General features: G+C 44.4%; 1 protein-coding gene across 2 annotated transcripts in view; it reads left to right on the plus strand.

Moving 5' to 3' along the window:
- reck (reversion-inducing-cysteine-rich protein with kazal motifs) overlaps positions 1 to 27031 on the plus strand; it is a 45126-nt gene that overhangs the window by 10922 nt on the left and 7173 nt on the right. For both annotated transcript variants that reach the window (XM_048976872.1, XM_048976873.1), the window contains exons 2-17: positions 76 to 134; positions 2713 to 2787; positions 3832 to 3868; positions 4158 to 4243; positions 4876 to 4923; positions 6250 to 6283; positions 8130 to 8327; positions 9338 to 9602; positions 12088 to 12261; positions 15901 to 16113; positions 19709 to 19845; positions 20763 to 20903; positions 21445 to 21633; positions 22677 to 22799; positions 23253 to 23424; positions 25110 to 25305. In XM_048976872.1, the coding sequence (XP_048832829.1) occupies positions 76 to 134; positions 2713 to 2787; positions 3832 to 3868; positions 4158 to 4243; positions 4876 to 4923; positions 6250 to 6283; positions 8130 to 8327; positions 9338 to 9602; positions 12088 to 12261; positions 15901 to 16113; positions 19709 to 19845; positions 20763 to 20903; positions 21445 to 21633; positions 22677 to 22799; positions 23253 to 23424; positions 25110 to 25305 (2147 nt within the window). The remainder of the gene's footprint in view (positions 1 to 75; positions 135 to 2712; positions 2788 to 3831; positions 3869 to 4157; positions 4244 to 4875; positions 4924 to 6249; positions 6284 to 8129; positions 8328 to 9337; positions 9603 to 12087; positions 12262 to 15900; positions 16114 to 19708; positions 19846 to 20762; positions 20904 to 21444; positions 21634 to 22676; positions 22800 to 23252; positions 23425 to 25109; positions 25306 to 27031) is intronic.

Below are 27031 nucleotides of genomic sequence, written 5' to 3' on the forward strand. Positions count from 1 at the left end.
CTTCAGACCTGGCAGACCCTCTGAGGTCCTGCTAGCAATGTGCTCACCTCTCTATTCTCTTTGCTGTCCCGGCAGATTCCTCATGCTGTCACCATGCTGCAGAATTGTCACCTTGTAGAGAAGCCTGCGAGCAGGTAAGCCATGGGGAAACTCAAGCCTGCGGGGTGGGGGGCTTCTCTCTAAGCCTTAGGGCCAGCTGAAGCTGGAAAGTACCTCAATAATACAGAAACGCTGACTGCTACCCAGGAACTTTATCTCTCAGTCTGCCACCTGAACCTCAGTATCTTCAAAAAGAATTACTCTTGAGAATTCCTTAAACATAACTAACTTTTAGAGTTTTTTTTTAGTAATTCATCCAGTCTGTACAAGGAAAACCCTAATAATAATGGTAATAGTGACTGTTTATGGCCTTTTTCTCATGATGAATAGTGTGAATAGAGTGGATCGTTGAGTTGCACCATCGAGGTTCACGTCAGGGAAAGGTAAACTGCCAGTGGCGTGCAGCTCCACTGCATCCGTGGTCCATTAAGCTGCAGCAAAAAGGGCAGTGCAGTGAGGAGCCAGCTGCAGTGAGTGCAGTGTTGTGACCAGAAGTTCCCGTGGAAGGTTCTGGTTAGGTTTGATGAGAACGTCGATGATGCCTCTGGTCTCAAGTGATCCTGCTTCTCTCTCTCTGTCTCTCTCTCTCTCTCTCATTCTTTTTCCCTCTCTCTCCCTTTTCAATCATCCAGAAGGCTTTCATAGATTCCTATCAATTAGTCTGCCTACCCCCCACAGCAAACAAGCACATTAACATGGTCAGAGGTCCCTGGGGTATTTTATTATTAGAAGCCCCACTACTATTTTCTATGATGGTGTAATTGTTGATGGGGTGAGGGGGGTTTAACTTTTTTTTGAACAAGGTGATATGAGATCCACTTTTTAGTGGAGGATCCTGGGCTGCACCCTGGGTAAGCTGATACAGTACAGAACCCCTTCTGACCCCTCCCTCATCGCCCCCAGCCAGGGCAGTCTCCGCCCCCTGCCATGACCTGCCAGGGAGCAACAGAGCACGTCATGCTAGTCCTGTTAGCCTTCACAGAAACCCAGGGCTTTTCCGCAAGAACGCTGACCCCTGCGCTATCTCCATCCATTTAGCTCCCAGAGGGATCGTTCCTTCCAAACAGACAGTGCCGTCTTCCACAATTCAAGGCCACTCGTCTGTATCTCAGCAGATATTTTTTTTCCCTCAGCGGACATGTGATAAATAGCCAGCATTGGCTGTTACTCTTTGTGGGACAAACTGAGGTTTTTTTGTTTTGCAATGTTCTGAAACTCTTTCTGACTGATCTCCAAGAAATTACTGCTTCTGTGATTTTTGCAGTAAATCCTGTAGCGCTATACAATTGTGCGATTCATTTGTAATTTTTGACCTTTACTTTGATGGATAAATGGAAGACATAGGAAGGTTTTTGCTCTATTCCATGTACTAATGATCAGGAATTTGAGCATCCTCAACATGAAGGTGTCTCCTGTCTTGGCTTCCTGCGTATCTTCTGCTGCATATCATTTGCAGAAGCACGGCAATACATGCATATTCGCCGTATCCCACTTTGCTGATTCATCGTATCCCAACCGACTGGATATGAACCAACAGGAAAATCTTCACACTGGGAATAGGCCTAGAGATATTCTAGAATGTGCAGTTAATTTCCGTAGCTGTGAATGGGGTTTTTACTGGTCTGTCGCTTAAAGCTTCATGTGACCATTTCACTGGACGGCTTCCACACCGCCTTGGCGAGGCCGCTGACATCCCCTAATGGAGACTAACAGGGATTTATGATATCATTAAGAAATGTAATAGGATTGCAAAGGAAAAGAAAAGTGAGCAGGAGAAGCGGAGAAGAGGAGAAAGAATACCGCACCGTTTCAGTGTTACCCAGGGCATCATAAACACTCCCGTTTCCTCCTAAATCATATCCACACACGAGCCTTTAGGGGGCTCTCACTCCCTCAGTTGTCACTCGTCACATTCTGCCTCCAAATTCTGATTGGGCTGTTCTCCCGCCCTACTGTGGGCCAACCTTTTATTCCAGTTTGAAGAGTATTTATATGAAAATCACAATTTCCAGGGGCTTATAGCTGATGATACGTCTTCCTACTTTAATTAAGAGGAGTATGATGCAGGAGTTGGGCACACAAAAGGGAAGGATTCCGTCGCATGTCACATGACTCAGTCGTATGTCACGTGACTCAGTCCTATGTCACATGATACAGTCATATGTCACATGATACAGTGATCCAAAGACAGTCGTTTTGAAGCGAGGCTTCTCTCTAAGGTGATACAGTGGTAGGGGGATAGGCAGGACTAGGGTAGGATAGTGGCCACTGTATTAAGCAAAGTACAAACTAATATCTAATCATACAGGCAAAAGTTGAAAAACCCCCAACTCAACGTCAAACCAACCGCAGCCCTAACCGGGCACCATACCTGGTTGCCTTATCATTTCCAACTAAGTTAACCCATCGTAACTCAGTTTAAGTCCTGACAAGACTAACAGCCTAACCAGGCCCACCTGGGTTTCAGTACCTGGGGGACTTGTAAGTGCAGGACTAATGATCTGTTTAACTTATCATTTATCCATTTGGATGATGAAGAGGGTGACCATCTACGCCACCTGGATGATGACTGAAATTTTCTAACATTCATCATGCTTCTCTTATGATTTCCAGCTGCCTGTGATAAAAAGTGAATCCCGCTTGAAACACCTTCTCCAGCGATTACCCAGTTATTGCCCCGAGTCTATGGTAAGCACCTTACAATGACACCTTGGTTATTGACTAAGGTTAGTGTTTGTTGTCATACGAGGGTATGTATGCAATACTGTAATACGCAAGGGGATTGATCATTGATTTGAAAGCCTATCCGTTATTTGCAAAACACTATACTCATTACTACAGAAAAATATGAAAGGTGGCTTCCATGCAAGTTTGAGAGTTCCCAGCCCATTTACCACTAATTATAAACCTATTACCTTGTGCTGCTTTTAATTTGTAACAGTAGACAATCTATTAAAACCACATTGCAATTAGAGAGCAAATCAATGGCTTTTATTTTCTTTGGCCAATTCACCTCAAGTCTTGCTGGCCGAAAAGGATTCTTCCTATAGATTTTAGAGCATTGCAGTCCAATCCAGGAAACCTTGAGTACCCCCTCCCCCCACCCAGATGGGTCTCACGCAGCTGCCTCAAATTGCAGAATGTAATTTTCCTGGAGAGTGGTGTGAAAATCTTGTAACAGGAATTTTAGAGAGCAGTGCCTGGTTTATGCCCTGCTGGGCTCTTGATCCTCTTGAATTGCACCTACACCTCAACTAAATCATTTTTCTTGGAGGCCTGGCAACGATGGCGTCTTAATACAGTTCTTCTTTTCGTGTGCCAGGTGGCATCTTGATGCTCCGGAAAATAATTTTCAAGCAATATTCTGTCCATTAGTTGTTATGCTCAGATTTGCCTTATAGTATAGATCTGCTTTGAGCTAATTTGGTGCGCTGTCCTCGCGGCACCAGATCTAGATGTTTTTAGTAAATATCTTTTTATTATCATAATCACTAGTGCTTTACCGGTGTGCAGTATTATCAGCTCATGTTAAATTGCTTATTGCCTAACAAATACTAATAGAATGAAATCGATTCTTTTGCTGTAGCACTGCACACTGCACACTGCAGACTGGAGTTCTGCATTTTTGAGACCACAAGGTGGCATAACTGGGAAGCAGCTGTATGGGGATGGCAGCTTCACATATCTTGAATTTTTGAGGTGAACTTGAACTTGCTTTTGTTGTTTCAACAGCATGAACTTTGGATCTGCATCAACTCCACGTTGCCGGGTAAGGTTGTTTCTGAATGGACCACCAAGAGATATGGGTTACATATATGTTTGTATATGTGTGTGTGTGTGTGTGTGGGTGTGTGTTTGTGTGCATATATATATATAATTTTATTACGAAAGTTGCTTGGGTCTTTGCTGCAGGATACAACGCAGACCCCCTCACTAGAACTTCAAAAGGTGACCTTTTGGCGCCAGGTCAAAGTCCCCAGTCACTAATCACAACGCTATGCTTTGATAAAAGTCAAAGGAGGATAAATGTGAAATCGAACACTCTTCATCACTCGTAGGGGCGTCCAGGAAGTTGGACAGCTGGGTGGGCCTTGGATGCTGCGAGCTGGCCATCTCTGCAGACTGTCGCCGTCAATGCACGCTGGTAAGGCCTACCAGGCCCAAGGAGTGACATCACAGAGGACTGAAGGACACCCATGGCCCAATTTTGTGTTCCTCTTAAAGTAATTTGTATCTAAATGAAAAATAAATGGCCTTCCCATTTTCTCTGTCACTCCCCAGGTTATGATGGTGTTGCGTTCCATTGTAACTTATCATAAGGCATAAACTTCGTAAAGCGAAAATGCATTTTAATACTGTACACCTAACCTAACAAACATCATAGCCTAGCCAAGCCTACCTTAAACATGCTTAGAACACTTACTTTAGCCTACCATTGGGCAGAATCATTAACGCAATCCGTATTTTATAATAAAATGTTGAATATCTCACGCAATTTATTGAATAATAATACCCATCATACAGTCAAAATATCGTAACACGGGCCATCGTAACCTGGGGAGAGTCGGTATATGTCTTTGTAGACTGGTAGCCAAGTACATGCTAATGACCCTTACACAGTCTGCATATCCACTGTCTATGAAAAACCTCTGATTGCTATAGATATTTGTTGTTGAAAAGGTTTAAGTTAATGTTTTACTCAGGTGCCACCATCTGTTTGGAATGGGTAACCACCTTTAATGTTCACATGGGTTGTTTTTTTCTCTTGACCGGCAGGCATCATCCAAGAATGACATCATTAAAGTATGCAAAAAAGACTCGGAGGTAAACACTCTGGCTTTCTTGTGAAACGGCCTGTGAAAACCATGTGTCCTGTAAACGAGTTAAACAAAAAAGTGAGGGCAGAGTGTGATTGCACTGAAGGAGGCAGAATGCTCGCAAGTACAGATGCTGTTAGCCCAGAGGTTCTAGGTTCTTTCCAAATGAGAATCGTAAATAGAGACTGAACCAATAAGGGATTTTACTTTACTTGGGTGTTTCATGCTTTGTGCCCCTTGCTGCCTGCAATGGGCTGCAGGCATGGATGGATGGATGGATGGATGGATGGATGGATGGATGGATGGATGGATGGATGGATGGATGGATGGATGGATGGATGGATGGATGGATGGATGGATGGATGGATGGATGGATGGATGGATGGGTTTTCACTTCATCAGACGCTGAATTTTTTTAGGTGTAATTTCTCCTTTGCTTTTTTTCTATTTACAAGGCTTTCTGTACTTTTTGTCTAACATCATCTGACCTCTTTTATTATCAAGCCCTCAGTTTTGGTATTACAGCTTCTGACTGGTATCTTACATCACTTTCACTCTCCTTTAGAAGAAAATGCTTAGCTGTCTTACCATGCAGACATCTCTCCTAAGGAGGACACATTTACCCTGCTATATCTTCTCCTTCAATTTTGCTAACATCATTGTCACACAAAAGAAACCAACCGACAAAACATTTGCTTCTCATCAGATTCCTTCCGATTTACTGTAGACGACCACTTTACTTTTCCCCCGATTTACTCCATGACCAGTTGGAATTGTGACCAAGGGCATTACTGTGATTTTGGCTGCTCATTCTGAAGTGGTGAAGAGAGGGAGGTGCATTTTAATTTCCAGATTGTGTGTGAGAGAGTAAAGAAGAGGTTAGTCCACCATGTCGGTATATGCTATATAAGTAAAGGCTAGAGTCATGGAAACATGGAGTGTTTATACGGAGGAGCTTGTATTGTGGTATGATGCAGCACAAACAAAATCCAATACAAACATGGTGAGTTCAGTCCACCATCGCGGCCCTGATCCACTTTAACCGCCCTCATCATGCCCTCAACTTTAACAAATGCAGCCATTTCCTAAATATACTTTCTAAATCTGTGCCCTTCATCTGCCTGTGGGACGTCATTCAAGGTCAGAGAAAGAAACCTGCTGTATATAAAAGTGTGGGTATCTAAAGCCTCTTAACCTGACTGAAGTGAAATATTTACGATATTTATGTTGTATAATTCAGGAAACTGACATCTAAAAATGTCCTGTAGCGGTTTTATGTCATGAATGTCTGACAGATGAATGATATATTTACTTTGTCGTATTAATTTTTCAGAAACCCCTGTACAGCTGCATCACCAAAAATGAAAGTAAGTTGTATGTTTTTTTTCCATTTTGTCATTTCTTTCGCTTTGTAGGACTGCAGAGTTTTATGGGTCTTTGTAGAGTTAAAAATACTGCAATTCCTGGTCCTTCCGCCTTTTATCTGTCAACCTAAAGCTACAACCGGACGCTGGACATGTGTGTCCTTGTGTCTGAACTTGTCACTGCAGAGATGTCCGCTCTCTGCCTTGACTTGCTGTAATCTGACTACAGTTGTCAGCCTCTCCTTAAATCCCGGTTTATATGTCTGGTGGGTAAGACCTTACATCCATCAACCTTCAGAATGACTGTATGTGTCCTCAGTTTATTAAAGTTGCTTTTTTTGCGACCGACCATTTCATGGGCTAAGATGATTAATTTTTCCTTGTTGTGGTAACTGTACTATGTCCTTATCTAACTAATACTCTCCCAATCCTGTGATAGAGTTAAATAACCTTGAAATGCCAAAGAGATATTCAGTGTGCCTTGGAAACAGAGATAATTGCTTGAATTTACATGAGAAAAGTAAAAAAAAAAAAAAAAAACCCTGTTGATTTCTAGTGACGTTTTTGCTTTTCTATATATTAAAGAACTCAAGTGTTTGAAAGGAAATGTTTACATTTAATTTTGCAGTGTTTGAATGTGGTGGCTCAGTGGATCGCTGTTTTGTCTCTTACCTTCATGGTTGGGGGTTTGAATTCCATCTCCACTGTGTGTGTGAAGTTTGCATGTTCTCCCAGTGGCGTGCCGTAGTCCATTATTAATTTATCATCATCTATAAATATTTATGTATTTCTAATAGTCAAATAAAATCAAATTAAATTTGTTTATAAAGAACATTTAGCACAACCGCAGCTGTCAAAAATGCTGCACAACTTATAAAAATATACTGAAGATAAATACATATAGAACAAATAAAAAATACAAAAACCATCTAATACTAAATTAAAAGCCAAGTAGAAAAAAAGATTTAAAAATGATCACAGCTGGAGCAGACCAAATATGAAGAGGAAGACTATTCCAAAGCTTATGGGCAACCAACAAAAAGACAGGGTCACCTCTGAGTATCAGTCGTGTCCTTGGCATGATCAGGAACCTTTGGTCGGAGGACCTAAGTGATCGGGAGGAAGAGCAGGGATACCGGAGATCGGTGAGATTGGAAGGGGCAGAGCCATTCAGAACTTTTAAAGCAAGCGATCAGATTTTTAAACCAATCCTTTAGCGAACGGACAGTCGGTGAAGAGCAGCTGAATTTGATATGCTGTGATTATGTTTTCATCTGCCTGCTCGGAACCTGGCTGCAGCATTCTGGACTAGCTGTAAACAACCAAGAGACAGCAGTATACTGTTTTCTGGATTTTCTGTTTATTTTACTTGATTGCATTATATGTAATGTCTTTACACCTTCTCTGTTTGTCAGTATATGTTTATTCGTTCGTATACTACACACTTACTGCTGTTTGCACCCGAATTTCCCCCTAAGATCAATAAATTCTTAATCTTTGACCTAAAGATGTGCAGTTAGGCTAAATGGTGTCTCTAAACTGTCCATTTTGTGTGTACATATATGTGCCCTGTAATGGACTGTTATCCTACCCAACCTCGTGCTCTATTTTGCTTGGAATAGGATCTGGTGACCTTGTCCTGGAAGTTGGATTGATTGATATTTAAATTTCTGAAACTATTACGTTCTTTGGACGTGTGTTTTAAGTGTATAATAATTTGGTTGATTATAGTATACTCAGATTGTTGGTCTGGGTGTGCACAGTTAATGGTTTGTGTTGCCTCTTCTTTGTGTATTCGTGTGTGTGTGTGTGTGTGTGTGTCTGTGTGTGTATGCACATGGATCCCCAGTGGGCTCCGTGTGCTGCAGCTACGCAGGAAGACACACCAATTGCCGGGAGTTTTGCCAGGCCATCTTCCGCACTGACTCCTCCCCCAGCGTCTCCCAGATCAAGACCGTCAAGGAGTATTGCCAGGACGTTAGCCCTCAGCTGATTGGCTGTGTGGGAAACTACACCAAGTCGTACCCAATCAGGAGCCCTGTTGACAGTGAGTACAGTCACTGGAGTGCCTTGATGAGCTCTGGCGCTTTTCCGATCAGCCACCCACTGCTGTTTTCAATGGGTTGTACCATCCACACACCGTGGTGAAAATCGTAAGTTCTAAGTGGATGTTTCTTCTCAGCCATGACTCCCGATTAGCTGAGGCTCCGTTTTCCTGTGGGATTTAGCCAGGGTTATTGTCCATAACTAAAAGTAAAACTAAAACTATTTGTAAAAAGTTTGTAAACTTAAATAAGATATGAAAATATATATTTTTTAAAACTACGACTAATTGAAAACTGTAAATAGTGCTCCTGAAATTACCTGAAATAAAAACAAACCGGACGGCTGAGTGGCACAGTGGAGGCAGGGTTCGAGTCTCTGCCATGGCTCCATGTGTGTGGAGTTTGCATGTTGCATGTTCTCCCCGTGTCGTTGTGGGGTTTCATCCAAATACGCTGGTTTCTCTTCAAAGTCCAAACATACTAAGGATAATTGGAGATACAAAATGGAGTGTGAGTGAATGGAGTGTGAGTGTGCCCTGCGATGGGTTGGCACCCCATCCTGGGTTGTTCCCTGCCTTGTACAGCCCTGCTATCCTGAAGAATAAGTGGTTATATAAAATGAATGGATGGATAAAATTAAACGCCTAATATTTCCTGATACCCTTTAAAGTACTATTTAGCTAAAATAATGCTTTACTAATCTTTAACTACCATTAATAAGACCTAGAACATGTTGTGCACTGTGTATTTATGTAGAATTCTCCAAAGATCAGACACATAAAATAGCTATATAACCTTGTCTATTCCTAGAAATAAAATTACTAAAACTAAAAAATGAAACTAAAATATATAACAACAAAATAATAACTAATAAAACCACAGTAAACTCAATGTAAATAATTCCAAATGAAAACTGAAAATAACATAAAACCAAATTAAATATCTAAACTATAACAACACTGGATGCAGCAGCTGTCACACTGGCCGCCGCCCCCCCCCCCCCTGCCCCCAGGTTTGTTCTGCTGCGACCGGGCGGAGGACGCTCATTGCCAGAGCGCATGTCGCCGCATCCTGCGGACACGCACCACGGAGCAGGAGATCATCGATGAACTGATCGCCGAGTGCCGCCGGCAGCCCCTGCCCCAGGACCCGCTGTGGCAGTGCTTCCTGGGAAGCGCGCACTCGCCGCCCATCAGCGACCCCGACCCCCCTTCCACCGCCAGAGTGGACTGCGCCAAGCTGCACTGCTGCTCCAAAGCCAATACCTCATTCTGTAGGTCAGTGGGCGGCCTGCTCCCCCTGGCACGGACGTAGGGGCTTCATTTTCTGAGCATTAGCAAAGTCGGCGCTGTTATAATGGACAGAGAGTGGTTATAATGGTGGGTTTAAATGCATTTATAGGGCCAAGCTCAGCATCAGTCTATGACAGGCCCAGATCTAGATCTAAGATCTAGCGTGGATTCTCTGGGGGAGGTGGGGGGTGTTTGGTTGTGAAGTGGTCAAAAGTTCTGTCTTTAAAAATTTTGACTTCCTTTCAATTTACATTTTTTTTAATCTTTGATTGTCTCCTAGGGGAGACATCGCCCACGCATGGACCTGCCATGTAACTATTTTAATGACCTCCTACTCAGGGGTGACTCTAGGATTTGACCCTTAGCACAGCTCAGCCCCCTGAAGAAATACAGCACGTCACCCCCATGATTAATTTTTATGAGGAGGGGGGCGATCCGCACAATTTGCCAAGCCCGGGGTACAACATGTAGTTTATACAAAAATCTGGGACAAATTACTAATTGGTTTAGGAAAACTATATCCTTGTTAAAGTCGCACAAAAAGATAAAGATTCCAGTGAGCCAACAGACAGAAGTGATTCCTTTAGTTACAGTGAAAGTCATTCGACAAAATAACCCTCTTTTCCTTTCTCTTGTCTCCCTCACACCATCCACGATTCTTTTCAAAGTTAAAGTGCAGGTTCATTTGTTTTATGTATTTTTACTTTATATTTTGTATTAATCATTTTTATATGAATATTTTTGGGTTGTGGAACGAATAATCTGAGTTTACATTATTTCTAATAGGAAAATTCATTTTGATATATGAATGCTTTGGATTACAAGCATGTTTCCGGAACGAATTATGCTCGCAAACCAAGGTACCACTGTATTTGTTCATACGTTACTTGTATCCAGAATATGGTTTTAAAAAACAAACCCTAAAAAACAAGCAGGTTCAGTATACAGTTGCATTGCTTAACGGTGGATACATTCTGAGAAATGCGTAGATAGGTGATTTTGTCGCTGTACTTACACACAATGCATAACAAGATTTATTGTTTTACAGTAAACTTAAAGTAGAAAGAGTACATACTAAAATAACAATAAAGAATATAATATAATAAATAAATAAACCAGAAACACGGTTGTCATTATGAAATTAGATGAAAATGAAATGATTATACTTTTGATACCCGTACTGTACATAAGATTATAAGAAAGTTGTAAACGAGAGGAGGCCATTCAGCCCATAAAGCTTGTCTGGGGAGAACTCAACTAATAGCTGAAAGTTGTTAAAATCTTGTCTAGCTCTGGTTTAAAAGAACCCAAGGTTTTAGCTTGCAGTACACTAACAGGAAGACCATACCATACCCTAACTACACGCTGTGTTAAGAAGTGCTTCCTCAAATGTTCTCCCGCTAATTTCTACCTATGGCCATGAGTTCTAGTATTTAAACTAATATTGAAGTAGCCATTTGGCTGAATAGCATCTGTTAGAATCTTAGATTCCTGGATCATGTCCCCCCCTTAGTCTCCTTTGCTCGAGGCTGAGCAGATTCAGCTCAGATAACCTCTCCTCATAAGACATTCCTCTAAGACCAGGAATTATTATTGTAGCCCTGCGTTGAACCCTAAGACAGCAATGTCATTTTTAAGGTAACATGATCAAATCTGTACACAGTATTCTAGGTGGGGTCATACCAAGGAATTGTATAATCTGAGCATCACCTCCCTTGACTTAAACTCCACACACATAGAGATGTAACCCAACATCCTAGTGGGCTGTTTAATTGCTTCCCCACACTGGCGAGAGTGGGACATGGAAGCATCAACATACACACCGAGGTCTGTCTCATAATCAGCTACCTTTATTTCAGTGGAACCCATAAAATATCTGTACCCATTTCTGCTCCCAGCATGGATTACCTTACATTTATCTACATTAAATTTCATCTGCCAGGTATCAGCCCAGTCACTAATTAAATCAAGATCCCATTGTAGCCTCTGTTCCGCTAGTTCAGTATTTGCTACACCACCCACGTCGGTGTCATCTGCAAATTTAACCAATTTGCTGTACATATTGGTGTCGATATCGTTAATGTACATTAGGAATAACAGTGGTTCTAATGGACATTGAGCCCTGGGGTACCCCACTATTTAACCCTACTACATAACTGTATGTGCTACACACTAGCAGTGCATTGGTTTGTTTTCACCAGTATCACCACAAACATGTGAGTAGTGAATTCAGCTACGATGTTATGACAGCTGTGACGTTGCAAGGTGATAGGAATATTTCCATTAGCTCCATCATAATCTTATAGGACCACTACCGTATTCCACATATGCGGTCCATTGTTGAGCCAAAATGTCATCTGTACTTTTTAGAACCAGTGGAAAGGGGTTATGGATTGTGTTCCTGGTGACAAAGTGACCCACAGCAGTGCAGTGGGACTGGGGGTCTCGCTGACATGTGCTGTGCCCGCAGGGAGGAGTGCCAGGAGGTCAGCACCAACTGGGGGAGCCAGACCTGGCAGGAATTCGACCAGATGTGCGAGTACAACCCCGTGGAGGCGGAGCTGGTGACCTGCCTGGCTGACATCCGTGAGCCATGCCAGCTGGGCTGCAAGGACCTCACCTACTGCACCAATTTCAACAACAGGTAACCCAGTGAGAGCATGCTGCACACACCTCAGCAGTGCAGGGGGCCACAATATGACGGGCGGAAAGGTCTTACAGAAGCTGAGATGCTGCCGATCACAGCACCAGCTGCTGCACCAATCGGGATTGCATGAGAATATTGTTGCATTGAATCAAACTTGTTTTTTGTACATTATACTTTGTCAGTGGGGGCGGCATGGTGGTGCAGTGGTTAGCACTGTCGCCTCACACCTCTGGGACCCGGGTTCGAGTCTCCGCCTGGGTCACATGTGTGCGGAGTTTGCATGTTCTCCCTGTGTCGTCGTGGGGTTTCCTCCGGGTACTCCGGTTTCCCCCCACAGTCCAAAAACATGCTGAGGCTAATTGGAGTTGCTGAATTGCCCGTAGGTGTGCATGTGTGAGTGAATGGTGTGTGAGTGTGCCCTGCGATGGGCTGGCCCCCCATCCTGGGTTGTTCCCTGCCTCGTGCCCATTGATTCCGGGATAGGCTCCGGACCCCCCGCGACCCACTAGGATAAGCGGTTTGGAAAATGGATGGATGGATACTTTGTCAGTCCCACATTACCATTTTAAACATTAAGTGGTTGCCTGTTGCAGTAGAGTAGAGCAGTGTTTCCTGATCTGGTCTTCGGGGATGCACAGTCGGTGCATGTTTTTGCTCCCAGCTCCCTGACAGATAGTCATGTGTACAGATTTGTAGTGCAGCTTTTAAAGGAGTAGGGACTTCTGGAAATGACGATAACCAACCGAAGCATACCCGCTGGAGGGTGATTGCTGTGCGGCTGAGTCAGCTCCTGCTGGACATTGGGTAATGAAGCCTGAGGGCCTCGGTTTGTACTAGTGGCCTAGAACAGTGTTTCTCAATCCAGTCCTCAGGGACCCACAGACAGTTTACGTTTTTGCTCCCTCTCAGGTCCATACCGGGTACAAATATGTGGACTCTCAGGATCTGGGTGAAAGCAAAAATGTGGACCAGCTACGGTTCCCAGGGACCGGATTGGGAAACACTGAGCTAGAAATACATAAATTGGATAGTATGATTGTATTTGTATGGGTCCTTGTATTTTCTGTGCCAGGACACTTTGTTTTCTCAACTTTGACCAGTGCTTGCTTGGCACTAACAGTGTGACTGAGGGGCATCGCCTTGCTGTTATTTTGGATTCTGTTGTGTGTAATGGTGGATTCTTTCTATAAATTCAGCTATTCAATAAACCTTCTACACTTGGAGGCCAGAAAGCAATGGTGGGAAGCTGTCCTTATTAACAAACCGTGGCAGTAAATTAAATGCCTGATTATCCAAGGCCTATTAATGAGTAGATATCGCTGTACATTCTACACTCCAGATTTCCATTGGCTGATGTCTTTCTGTGAGTCTTCCAATTACTAGGTGGCATCTCCAGCTTTGCAGCTCAACACGGTCTGTATTTGGTATAAGTAAGGAGCGGCCTTTGAGTGGTTGGAGAATGACATGTCCGGTCGATCATGGTAGCGTGTTTTTGTGAAAAAACAAGTCTTCATGGGCCCTCCAGAATACTTTGAATTGTAGAGCTAGAGTACCCATGGATAGCTTAAGGTCAGCATGTGATTGTAGCAAACTGGGTCGCCACCAAGTCAAGGAGAGGGCTGGGCGGGCGAGCTGTCGAGCTTGGGGAAGACCAAGGCCAGAGCACCTATCTCAGCATGCCCTCGTGTGGGAGCCGATCACAGGGTTGAGCAAACATGACATGGTTTGTTGACGTGCTCCATGAGAGTAATTTGTATGGATAGGAGAGGGGGGTCTGAGGCAGTGATGGAATGACCTGGGGAGGTTTGGACAAACCCACGGGGGGCACCCTTTGAAAGCTTGAGAAGGACTGTACAACAAAACAACTCTACATCACACAATGGATACAGCCTGAGACTCAACAGACCATTTTAACCTCGCATGGTTCTTCAGGTATCTATGGCTACCTGTTTTTATCAATGGTCACTCATGTGGATTCGAAGCCAGGCTAGAAACACAGGCCCAGGTATCAGATCATGCCTGAAGTTACCCTGCCCCATCTTTATCTTGTTTGGGTCTCTTGTTTGCACATTGTTTCTCGCCTTTATCCGTCTGTGTTCTTCTCTCTCTTGATTTGTATATATGGAGTTTATATGGATGCTGTTTATGCATCAGCTTAATTAACATTAAAATAAATTTCCCCTATTTACTTTACACAAATCGAGGGTGCGGCTTTGATCAGCGACACGTCTGGACCCTCAAAGACTGCTCACAGAGGGCCTGGAAACAGTCCGGAGACTCGTCCTTTGTTTTCACTGGAAGATGCCTTTGAACCCCTATTTATATGACGGGACGGCTGTTTCCACTGGGAGTTCAGACAAACAAACGCTGACTCCGATTTGCCTTTGAAGAGCTCTTGGGGAAGGTCATCCCAACTGCCGCCTCTGGAGGGTTCAAAGCCATAACTGGGGTGTCTTTACCGGCGGCTGCAGAGTGGAGCCCAAATGGGCCCAGGGTACCAACAGCTACGTTCTTCCAGAGTGGGGGATCACCTCGCCGAAGGGTGTTATGGACCTATCCTGACCCTACTAACAGCGGGGATTTTCGCCACCCCTCGCCTGCCCCCTAGCTGAATAAATAAATTCCACACCCTGCTGCTTTTGTTGATGTAAAGGTGGTGCAGGGCGTTTTTCACATTCCACCCACCGGGGGGAGGCACAGTCTCAGGGCTTTCCTGCTGCACATTTGCCAGTCAATACTGGTCCGTCACTTTGGAGAACGGTGTCCGGTTCTCGGAGAGGAAATCTCTAGCAGCATGCCGAGGTCTGCAGCAGATAGAATTGCGTTATGGTCCAATGATGCCCAAATTCTGTGGCAACATGTGTCCCCCCAATGACCCAGAATTACTGTGGTAATTTGCTCTAGGAAAACTTTCGTTACGTGGCCAAATGGCCTCACAGTTTTACTAATGTCCTCTGAATGGCAATGCCTTTGTTTTTTGTCAAAATCTCATTCATATGATAGAAAAACACTATGAAATATGATTACTTTAGCTACGATGAATAAGTTTAAGGCAAAGGAAAATGTCTGGCCATCTGATTAGGACCAAAACATATCCATCACCCTAACAATGGTGAGGAGGTCATCATGGCTGGGAGCTCACTGAAAGGCTCTAGTCTTTATGGACTGAGGAGTATCTTCCTAGTTCACCAGAGCCTGAGTTTTACACGGCACAGATGTAGCAGTTAGTCACTAGGAAATCGCCATCTGACCACACCAACCTCGGACTGGAAATACCCCTCCACCCGCAAGCCGGGCCACACTGGATGGCTATGAAAGGCCAAGACTCTGGAATCATTATGAAAACAGCGCCTGGCGCTCCAAGTTCCTGGAGAACCCCGTTTCCGTGCTGGGCATGCATCTGCGGCTTGGCTGCTCTTCGTGAGGGCAAATGGCCCTGGAGGAGATGCACACTTTGGGAGGATCCGCTTCTGGGCTTTTGCAAAAACAGATGGAGTGTGTTTCACAGCCTCTTTTGGAGCTGTCGCACTGGATGCTAGATACGAACTGCTGGACCTTTGGATCTGAGTCCTTGAGGGCCCCCTTGTGTGCCAGCTATCCTAACATCATTGCCTCCATTCTGCCCCCTCCTGGCAGGCCAACGGAACTGTTCCGCAGCTGCAATGCCCAGTCTGACCAGGGGGCAATGAACGACATCAAGCTGTGGTCCAACGGCTCCATCCACATGCCCTTTATGAGCATCCCAGTGCTGGACATCAGGCGGTGCCGGCCCGAAATGTGGAAGGCGGTGGCCTGCTCGCTGCAGATTAAGCCCTGCTACAGCAAATCACGCGGAAGCATCATCTGCAGGTAAGCCATGCCCCCTCCCAGCGCTGACCAATCATGTGGTTTGGTGGCCTTTCACCCCCCCGCCCTGTTTTTCCTTTACAGGGTTTCCTGAGAATTGCCCCCAATTGCCACGTGTTCTGATCTTTTCTCAGCTCTCATCTTTAATGCCGTCCAGATTTGTCGACTCCGCGGCTGAGAGAATATCCGGTGGAGGCCCATTAAATGTTCAAATAGTTTTTATAGCCTAATGAGGATAATTAATCAACTTAAGCTGGGTATGGAGTCTACATTCAACCTTTTAAAAAAAAGAACCTGAACCACAGGCTTCTTTTGTTGTGTCCTTTAAACATCATGGATGCCATTTGTAAACACAGGGAAAGAGACCAGAGGTTGGCCAAACCCAGTACGTTCTAGTCCCGCTGCCTCTGGTTTTAAGTCGTTATGCATGGATCTGTGGTTGTATCCCCCCTCCCTGTAATTACAGGGCTGTAAAGGGGCTTGATGAAAGGGTAAAAAGTACGGTAAACCACCTGTACTGGCGTTACACACTGATGGATTCCAATTTTCGTAACTCTACATTGTAGTCCACATTGATTTAGTTTAGGATTTACAGAGATATGCCGTAATCAAGCTGGCATGCTCTCGTGTCTCGTGTGGTAGTTATCTGTCTTAACTTGGTGTGTAGGGACCACTGATTGGATAGTCACTGGTTCAGATCTTGTGGCTGGCGGAGTGATGTCTCTGTTAACTCTTAACCCCAATGGCAATGTTTAGCTTCGAGTAAAGGAAACTAAGGGGAGACATGATCTAGGTATATAAGATTCTAACAGGTCTGGATGCTGTTCAGCCAAATGGCTACTTGAATATTAATTTAAATACTAGAACTCGTGGCCATAAGTGGAAATTAGCAGGAGAACATTTTAAATGAATTTGAGGAAGCACTTCTTTACACAGCGTGTAGTTAGAGTATGGAATAGTCTTCCTGCTAGTGTAGTGTAAGCTAAAACCCTGAGTTCCTTTAAATCAGAGCTAGATAAGATTTTAACAACTCTGAGTTATTAGTTATTAGTTCTCCCCAAACGAGCTTGATGGGCCGAATGGCCTCCTCTCCTTTGTAAATTCCTTATGTTCTTATATCTCCAGTTACATTGTCTTACACTGATCTCTGATCCTCACTTGTTCATCACTTTGGACAAAAGCTGTGTTAATAAATGGCTTCTATGGCCCTACATGTAGAGTAAGTAAGTAAACGTATTTATTATGTACCTTTCGCAGACAAAACAGTCACAAAGAGCTGTACAAAAGTAAAATGCAGAAAAAGCATAAAACAAAACAGAGAAAACATATAAAAGCTATTAAAAATAGATAATACATAACAAAACATGATTTCACAGGATCACATTTTCTCAATGTAGTGGTCTGCACTAGCAAAACAAAGACTGCAGGCTCAAACCCCGGAACATACCCTTAAAACATTTGTCTTGATAACCAAATGAAGTTTCACAAATCATTTGCTGCATTTTCTGACCCCACTAGATGTGACCCCCCCCTTCATAAAAGGGCACATGACCCAAAGCAAATGGAGAGGGTGGGGTCAAAAAGAATAGCAAATGGTTCATGAAGCTTCATTTACCCATCACTAGTCATTTGTGGGTCACTTTTGATTCAGTTCATAGTACCTGCCACTCCTTGTTTTAAAAAATAGTGCTTGTGTATTACTTATGAGACAATGTAGACACTATTCCAGTAATATATGTACTGAAATTAAGTAGGGATGGGGTGATCCACATTTTTTTAGTTCCGATTCAATTCCGATACACGACTGTCGATACCAGATTCCAATACAAGAGCTCTTTTTACTTTAATATTTCAATATTACGTTTTAGTATCCATCCATCCATCCATTTTCCAAACCGCTTTTTCCTACTGGGTCGCGGGGGGTCCGGAGCCTATCCCAGAAGCAATGGGCACGAGGCAGGGAACACGTTTTAATATAATAAATATATTAAATCAAAATACAGATTTAAAAAAATCATTAATTAGGCTACTAGAAACAAACATAATGCTCTGTTCCACCTCGTTTGTATAATCCTGTTTTAAGCATTTTTGAGGCATTTGCAGTTCAGTTTGAATATCTTCCAAGTGCCGAATGCTTAAAATGCCCCACAATGTTTCTCCTATTGGCAGCAGTGTCACTACACTTCATTGCAGCCCCTTATATATCACAAGCTGTAGTGAATGCACAAGTCAGCCCAAGCCAGTGACTCCCAAACCATCCATTGCTTTTTTCATATAACTCATGTTGTCTCGCACAATTGCATGCTCTTTGTTTAGTGGGATTTTCCATTAAATTATACTCCAGCCTCTCAAAGCTTTGCCTTTACAAAGATTGCAAATCACTGTGCTACTAGTTGCTGTTAAAAGTGTAGAATATTCCCAAATTGTCACCTTATCTGGTGTACTTACGCTCCTCGTACCTCAAAGGGTATATGCATGACATCACCGCCCTCACACCCTCTTAATGGCAGACTGAGAGGCAGCGTTAGCGTTCAGCTTGAATGCTGCAAAAAATCACATGTAAAATGGGAAAGAGCTGTCATGCGATTGATTGTACAAATAGATTTAACACGAAATAGGAGCTGACCTTTTAGAGACTGCCAAAAACGAAATAATTAAGTATCGGATGGGAATCGGTTATGGATGACCAATACTCAATCCGTTAAATAGGCCTGGATTGGCGCAGATGCCGATCTGAATATAGGATCAGTGCACCTCTAAAATTAAGGTAACATCCACCTCGCCTCCTGCAGTTTTCTGCATGGGAATGCTTTTCTACTTAATTACCTTGACACTAATTTGTTCTCCACCCATCTTGGAAAAGCAGCAATATTTTCTTGGCTTGTGGGTCAACCAATTTGAAACCACTCAGTTGTAGCATACATGTGAAACCATTCATACTTTGTTTAGCTTCTCTAAACAAAAGACGTCTAAATACTGTCAGATTTGGAGAAGCGGCTGTGATTATTGTAAAAACAGACGCGCTTCTCTGGATGGTATGAATCCTTTCCTGGGGTGTGCGTCTTTGCTCCGGCCAAATTTGCAGTTTGCCCTCCCTCTAATGTTTTTAATATGTTATAATGTTATAATTTTAACAGGATTACATTCTGATGCCACTGCTGGAATCCCTGATGGAGTCCTTGAATAGGCTGTATCACAATAATACTCAAGTTTTCAAAAAAAAAAAAAGTAAATAAAAACACATGCCGGACAAGATGTTAAATGAAACACCGAAATGGAAAGTAAATTTAAACAGATCTCTGAGAATTTCTGCTAGGAGCTGGCGATTGCTAATTACAGTGATCCTTCAGACGCAAGAGGTCTTTGTTTTGACATCTTTTACAGCTGTGTGACGGTTTGATGCCACAGCCATTGCGTAATAAATGAGAGGTTTCTCCCCACTGAAATGGGGGTGCATTTTGAGTGAAGAACAAACGTTCAGACAGGAAAGAAATTTAAAAAAAAAAAAAATCTAAATGCAGTGCATGGTTGATGTCCTGGTCGGGCCCTTGTTAAAATCAGTGACGTCAATGGGTGCCTCTGACATCATGCCCTCCAGGTCAGATTGTGTGGACATTCTGACCCAGTGCGGCGACCGCCGGCGATTCCAGGAGGGACAGACTCCGGAACGCATCTGTGACATGCTGTCGCCCACCGACGACCCTGAGCGCTGCATCCCGCTGGAGAGATACCTCAGTGAGTTTGTATTGAGCTATCGTCCCCAGGAAGCTGCCTGCAGCATTTCAGACTCTCCTCCTGATGAGAAATGCAGTTCAGCCCCAAAAGCTAACCGATTGTTAAGCCAAAATTTCTCAGTTAGTTAGTGATCTCCAGCTCTAGTGCTGGAGAATAAAATACCAGGAACACAGGGATGTGCCTCATCAGAAGCCAGGTAGGATAAAAAAACCTACTGGATAGTCCCTCTCTAGGACCAGAGTTGGAGACCCCAGATTTAAATAATAAGAACCAAAACAACATGTTAACAGATCATTAATGTCTCATCGTTTGACTTTTTGGATAAGACTTCCTGATGGGACATGCATTCTTGGCTCAGATAAGCATATAAAAGGCTGGTGGGTAGTAGTATCCCATAATCAGAGGTGGATAGTGCAGGTTCAGAAAATCAAATTCCAGGCCAAAATTGTGTTTTAACAAAGAAGTTGACTCTGTAAATTTAACTGGTTGGTTGAAACGGAATGTTGGTCTGGATTTTTCCTTTCTGGACCTGAGCGATCCGCTTCTGCCCGTAATGACCAGAATCATAATCATTTCGTTTAGTGACTGGGTTCCGTTCCGGCAACCAGGTTGCTTAGCAAAATAGTCGTTAAGTGACATGACTGTGCTTCACACTGCAGAGATCGCTGGTTGTTGCTGTCTCTTGCTGATGAAATTCTCGTGAAGTTACACTAGCGATACTCTTACTCTGTTGTACGTTGTTGTCAGGTGTACAAAAAAAATGCTTACATTGGCTAAAATATTTTTTTTTATTACCATTGCGTTTGCGAATAGTCGCTTACTGAGGTAGTTGCTAAACGAGGAGAGGGTGTAATAATACGGGAAAAGGCAGATGAACATCGGTGTTGCCTAAGGGCGGGTGTACTGCCGCCTTACAGGCCCCAGTACGCTGAAGGACGTCATGGAGGAGGTCCTACACCCCTGCAATCCAAACCCCTGCCCCCTCAACCAGCTGTGCGAGGTTAACAGGAAGGGCTGCCGTCCAGGCCAGGAGTGCCTGCCCTACCTCTGCGTGCCAGGTGCCTCTCCTGTGCCGGTCCGGCTTTCATCCCAGGGAGGAAGAGCGTGGTTCTCAAGGAAATATGAGTCCGATGTTCAATTATCTAAACTCTCAAAAAAAAGCCCAGAGGAGGCTAGTGCATGAATTTCATAAAGAACATCTGAGATATAATATTCACATTTAACACGAAACAAATATGCTAGTTGTATTGGCAGGTTTATTTTCATCACTTGAATTGATTTTTTTGCTCATTGTTGTCCTCAGTAATTTTGAATATAATACACTTCTTACAAAGTTCAGTCCCATCCCGCACTCTTGCATATAAATATGCTTTAAAATGCATCTGTTTTGCATGCATTTTATATATTTTGAACCATTTATACTTGTGCCATGTATCTCATTAAGTGCTGAAGGTCTGGATAACTGTGCTGGAAAGGTCATGATAATGTTGCATGCCTCTGTGTATGACCCCCTGTGCTGCTGTGACCTACATGCCACCCTTGAGTTTCACTGTCCCATTACTGACACCCTAAGTGTCTGTGTGGTCTTTGCCACCACAGGCTGCAAGCTGTGTGAGGGCTCAGAGTTCCTGGTTCACATGGAGACGCTGATCCAGGTACCCTCACTCAACGGCCAAGCCGGCTGCTACGAACTCTGTGTCTGTGGGCAGAGCGGCCGGCTGGAGAGCTGTATGGAGATACCCTGTGTGGACACCTCCAGGACCTGCACCGTGGGAGGCCAGAGAAAAAGTGGGCCCCGCCACTCACCGGCACCCTCTGTGATTCGTCTCAAACCCTGTATTCAATTGCAGTTGCTCCCGAAAGTGTGTTTATCAGTGTTTATCTTTTGTGGGGTTACTGTCTGAAAACTTGAAGCTCATTAAGCGCATTTAGCAGATGCTTGGCGGATCATTTGGCAAAATTATGGACTCTCTTTGGTCTGGTGAGCTAACACTAAGACAAATCAGCTAACGCTAATAGTAGCCGATGGTGGTAGCAGTTAGCAGTAATCGTTTGTAGTGCTAATAGCAGCTAGTGCTAATTGTGCTTATGAGAACTGTACCTAAAAATCGCTCCATGAGAATAGTGCTGCAGTGGGCCTATCTAGCCAAACCACTCCACTGGGGCTATATTTGGTGTTTGGTACTTCAGTCAGGAGTGTTTTGTAGCAGGCACATGGCACATGGACCAAAAACACCCCCACACACACACACACACCATCATTTATACCAATTTTGCACACAAACACTAAATTTAAAACGAAAAAGAAGCAACCGCACTTTGGCATTTCCTTCCTGCGGTGATTTTATGGCGCGCCCACAATGGCTGTCGCTCCAACATTAAAGGAGCAGCCTCCGGGGGCAGCCCTTTGCTGCTTGTTTAGCGCTGGCGTACATGTGTGTGCGTGTGCTGCCAGGCAGGAGGAATACAGCAGGAGGGAACATTGCCCTTTTGTGAAACTGCGCCACCTAGTGGTAAAATATCAGAGTACCTTTTTTGAAAAAATCTTTCAGTCAACAAGAATTTTTTATTTTTTTTTTGAAGTGGGGGAATGCACAGGTGTAAAAGGGGGTGTCTTAATGCATGGGATTACCTGGGTTGAGGCCCAGGGGCTAGAAAGGAACCTTGTGTAATAGTTTGGAGTTGCCTGCTGTCCTGTATTCTACGGGGTCGTCCCGTATTGAAAAATAAAATGCAATTAGTCTCACATTTTTGCTTCCATGCCGCCCCATACAAACCAGTTTTATCAGATCATCATTTTTGACAGACACCCGTCCTGTCTTTTCCGACAGATCACGGGACGTCGTTCATGGTGGACTGTCAGCCGTGTTCCTGCTATGCTGGGGACGTCATCTGCTCCAAGCGGCAGTGCCTCAGCACGGACAGCTCTGAGGACGAGCGACGTCGCTTCACAGGTGGGGGCACGGTGTGCCTGTGCATATGTAATTAAACTTAAGGAAAAATATATGTGCATAAGTTACTGTTTCATTGTGTTTGAATGCATGCCCTGTGTGGACTGGCATCCCATCTAGGGTGTCCCCTGCCTACTGCCTTCTGCTGTTTGGGATGGGTTCCAGCTTCCCATATTGGATAAGTGGCTGCAAAAGCATATAATTTTAATATTTATTGCTATATAATTACATGTACTTCAGTGGAGTATGTCAATATACCACTGCTAATGAAAACCTTTTGGGGGCTGAGAATCTGAGACTTTACATCCAGTAACACCCTTCACGCATCACAAACCCGCAAACGTCTTGACTCATTCATGTCCCTTACTGTCAGAGCTGCATCTTCTGCGTGCCTTGGTCCTCCGAACACAAGGGGGCATCATTAACTGCACTAACTGCATCCCCAACCCCCCACAGGCCTCCCGTGTCACTGTCCCGACCAGTTTGTGCCGGTGTGTGCCTGGAACGGCCGCACTTACCCCAGCGCCTGCGTGGCGCGGTGCATGGGCCTTCAGGACAGTCAGTTCCAGTTCGGCTCTTGCCGGGACCACTGGCCCTGTTCCCCGAACCCCTGCCCAAAGAACCAGAGGTGAGGGGGCTCCACAAATCGTAAGATGAGGCAGACCAGAAGGGTCGCCTGACCGATAAGGTAGTGTGCTGTTTGCTTGGATCCCAGGGGCAGGCTTTTGCAACAAAGTACTCAACCTAAGCTCTGTTTAAAAATATCCAGCTGTATAAATGGGTAGAAAAGTGTTAGTACAGAAAAAAAGTGTCAGTCAGGTAAAGGTGATGAAAGTCTGTGTGTGACAGAGCTGCCCGGCAGGGGGAACCGCAGGGGGCTTGTGATCCTACTATGTCACCTGCACAGGGCCTTTGCCTTACATGTGTTTAAGGACCCCCCCCCTCCCCCCCCCGCTCTGCTGATGAGGTGATCCTGTTACGGCTGAGTTGTCTCAGCAGTGTATGAGGTTGTTTGTTCACGTCAAATCCTGACGAGTTTTGCTCGGCCTGCTGGTCGTCACAAAATACCCCCCCCCTTTTCTGGGTCTGTCCCTCAATGCCATGAGCTCTCAAGGAGTAATTCCCTGCCTTTTTTCGTTTACGTTTTTATCTGGCCTGAAGCAGAAAGCCCCCCCGACTTTCTTTTGAACTGGTGGTGTCTGGGGGCTGTAGCCTAGGGCCGCAGCAAATATCAGGGGCCCCACCTTGGGAAAGAGGGAGTGGATACTTAAATCAGCAATACCTGAGTGTCCATGCTGATGTGAGCCTAGGGCCCCCAGATGAATGTGAACGTGCCCCTGGAGACAGGGATAAAAAACCGTGTCACCCCTCGACACGTGTTCCTTTACATTGCTCTCATGAACGAGGCTGGCCAGTGTGAGACGGGGGTCTGTACAGAGAGGTCTGTACATGCCCCTATGTGTCCAAACAGAAGGCCTTTTTGGAGATGATTGGGTACCGCAACGGGGGAAATGAATGATCCTCATCCCTCGCAAAAGATGCCATTACTTGGGAAGCTGTGCTGCTGCCGTCGGGTATAATGTCTCTGCTTTGCAAAAAGGGAAACCTGCTTTCTGTTTACTGTGGCTAAATTTCCAAAGGGAGGACTTTTTAGGTCATGGCGAACATTTGTTGTTCCATAAACAAGCCTGTTAAAAGTGAGATCTTTTAATAAGGGCCATGGATATGTGTGTGTGTGTGTGTGTATACACACACACAATATGGTTTACAGCTGTTGTCTTTGATCTTAATTTACATTAATGAATTCAATTAATTAACTGTTTCGTTATGTCGTAAGCTTGCTTTTAGCGTGCTGTCGCGAGTAGCAGAGAGATGATTTCTGGTTTGTGTTCACAGAAATAATTAGCATGTTATTATATAGGATGTGAGGCAGGGAGTGACCTTGAATCTGCCCTTTAGGTTGTTAATCTTTCTTCCAGTGAAATAAGTATTTACACTTCTTCTCTAAGAGACATACAGGTCTGGAGGTTAACGCAGTTCTTCAGAAAAAGCCAAGATATATATATATTTTGCAGCAAATGACTCAAATTAAAAACTCTGTAATGAGGCTGTCCTTTAAATCCCGGGTATTTTGCCTTGTTTCCGGCCTGTTTTTAAATCCTGTCATTATGCTGCGTTAGGTAAAAGCAGCTCTCCCAGACAGCACAGTAATCTGCGTTTTTTTCCCTCTCTTTATTGGTTGTTCCCTGGAGTATGGAATTCAACGCTGAGTGCAAATTTCCTGACAGCGTGTCGCTGGCTTTCTCGCCTCAGATGTATCCCAAAACGGAGGGTGTGCCTCTCCAACATCACCGAGTACCCCTGCAGGCAGTATGAGTGTGTCAGCAGCCCGCTCAGCTGCGATAAGACCCAGCTGGACCCCGCGTGCGATGCCGCCAATGTGGAGCACTCTAACCTCTGCCTTCTCTACCAAAGAGGGAAGACCCCAGCCTACATGGGCCACTGCCAGGTACGCCCACGGCCAACGGTGACTCTACATGTGTGTCTTCTGTGGCTTAAGTGAAAGCTGGCTAGTTTGGGACCAGTCTTGGACCTTCAATGTTCAGTGTGATGTTTGGTGAATCTGGTTACACATGGGCTTCAGGTCCCAGGGACCACTACTCCTCATGAGCTTCAAGCTTCAATGACCGTTGTTCCTCATGGGCTTCAAGCTTCAATGACCGCTGTTCCTCATGGGCTTCAAGCTTCAATGACCGCTGTTCCTCATGGGCTTCAAGCTTCAATGATCGCTGTTCCTCGTGGGCTACAGTGACAACTGTTTCTCATGAACTTCACCGACTGCTGTTTCTCTTGAGCTTCAAAGACCACTGTTCCTCATGGGCTTCACTGACTGCTATTCTTCATGAGTTGCAAGCTTCAATGACCACTGTTCTTTATGGGCTTCAAGACTTGGTGACTGCTGTTTCTCACGAACTTCACTGATTGCTGTTCCTCATGAGCTTCACTGATTGCTGTTCCTCATGAGCTTCACTGACTGCTGTTCCTCATGTGCTTCAGTGGCTGCTCTTCCTCGTGTGCTTTACTATCTGCTGTTCTTCATGTGCTTCACAGACTGCTGTTCCCTCTGGGCTCCAGTTACCACTGTTCCTTATGTGCTTCAGTGACTGCTAGCCTACTTTAGACAAAGCTGAAGTAGCAGCTTCAAATTTCATGCTCCATTGACTTTTTTGTTTCATATTCGCATTTCAGAAGCCACTCTGATTCTTGATATGTTTGTTTTGAGGTGCAGAAATCAAATCGGCTGCTTTTGCATGCAGTGGTATGAGGTCTGTGGATTGCCTTTGGCACAGGTGGCTTGCTTTCACTGTTTAGTTTGCAGCTTTGATAAAAAAAAATAAAAATGACACCCTCCTGGATTTACATGATTTCAACAGTGAAAGGAAGGTAAAAATCATTACATAGTACGCTTTCTTCTGGGTGGCAAGAGAGGCAAGAGAAGTTAGGAGAGACAAATGGTTTCCTCCAGAGAGGAATTAGCAAAAGCACCACGCCCTGATTTAGGTTTAGTCTCCTTTAGACAAACCAGTTAGCCACTCAGGGCTGAAGCCCCTTCTCCTAACCAAGGTAACAAGGCTTTGAGGGAACATCAGCACAAAATACCCTGCTCCCACCAATTCCAAGTCTGTGTGTATAATCGCATCTCAGTCACACTTTTTAAAATGAACATAAGCATCAGTCATTCCCTGCAAGGCCACTTCCTCGCCTGTGGGGTTAAACAGACGCGCATCTCTGCGACACTGCCTGTCGAGTTACAGTGGAGGATTTCAAATGAATAAATATCTGATTAAAACACAAGATGAAATGCCTGACCTCCACATTCTCCTCCTTTGCTAGATGTTATGTCTTATTTAGTCACAGCGACTAATCTGCTGATCTGTCAGGTGTATCTTCACCCTACTTCCTGCTTGCCCTTTTTTACCATCCTCTACTGTCTGTGTCTTCTTGGCTAAGTGACTCCAGGATCACCAGAGTCGTTATCATTTGGGGTAGCTGTTGTTGGGAGTAGCTGTCAATTTGGGTGGGCGTCATTTGGGATACCCTTCATTTAACGTAGGTATCTTTTGGGGCATCGTTTGGTGGAGCTGTTGTTTTTGCTAGCTATTGTTTGGGGTACCGATTGTTTGGAATAGCTATCAGTAGGGGTATCTGTCATTCGGAATAGCTGTTTTTTTGGA

Source organism: Brienomyrus brachyistius, chromosome 15 (genome assembly GCF_023856365.1).
Source record: "Brienomyrus brachyistius isolate T26 chromosome 15, BBRACH_0.4, whole genome shotgun sequence".
In the NCBI taxonomy this organism is placed as follows: domain Eukaryota; kingdom Metazoa; phylum Chordata; class Actinopteri; order Osteoglossiformes; family Mormyridae; genus Brienomyrus; species Brienomyrus brachyistius.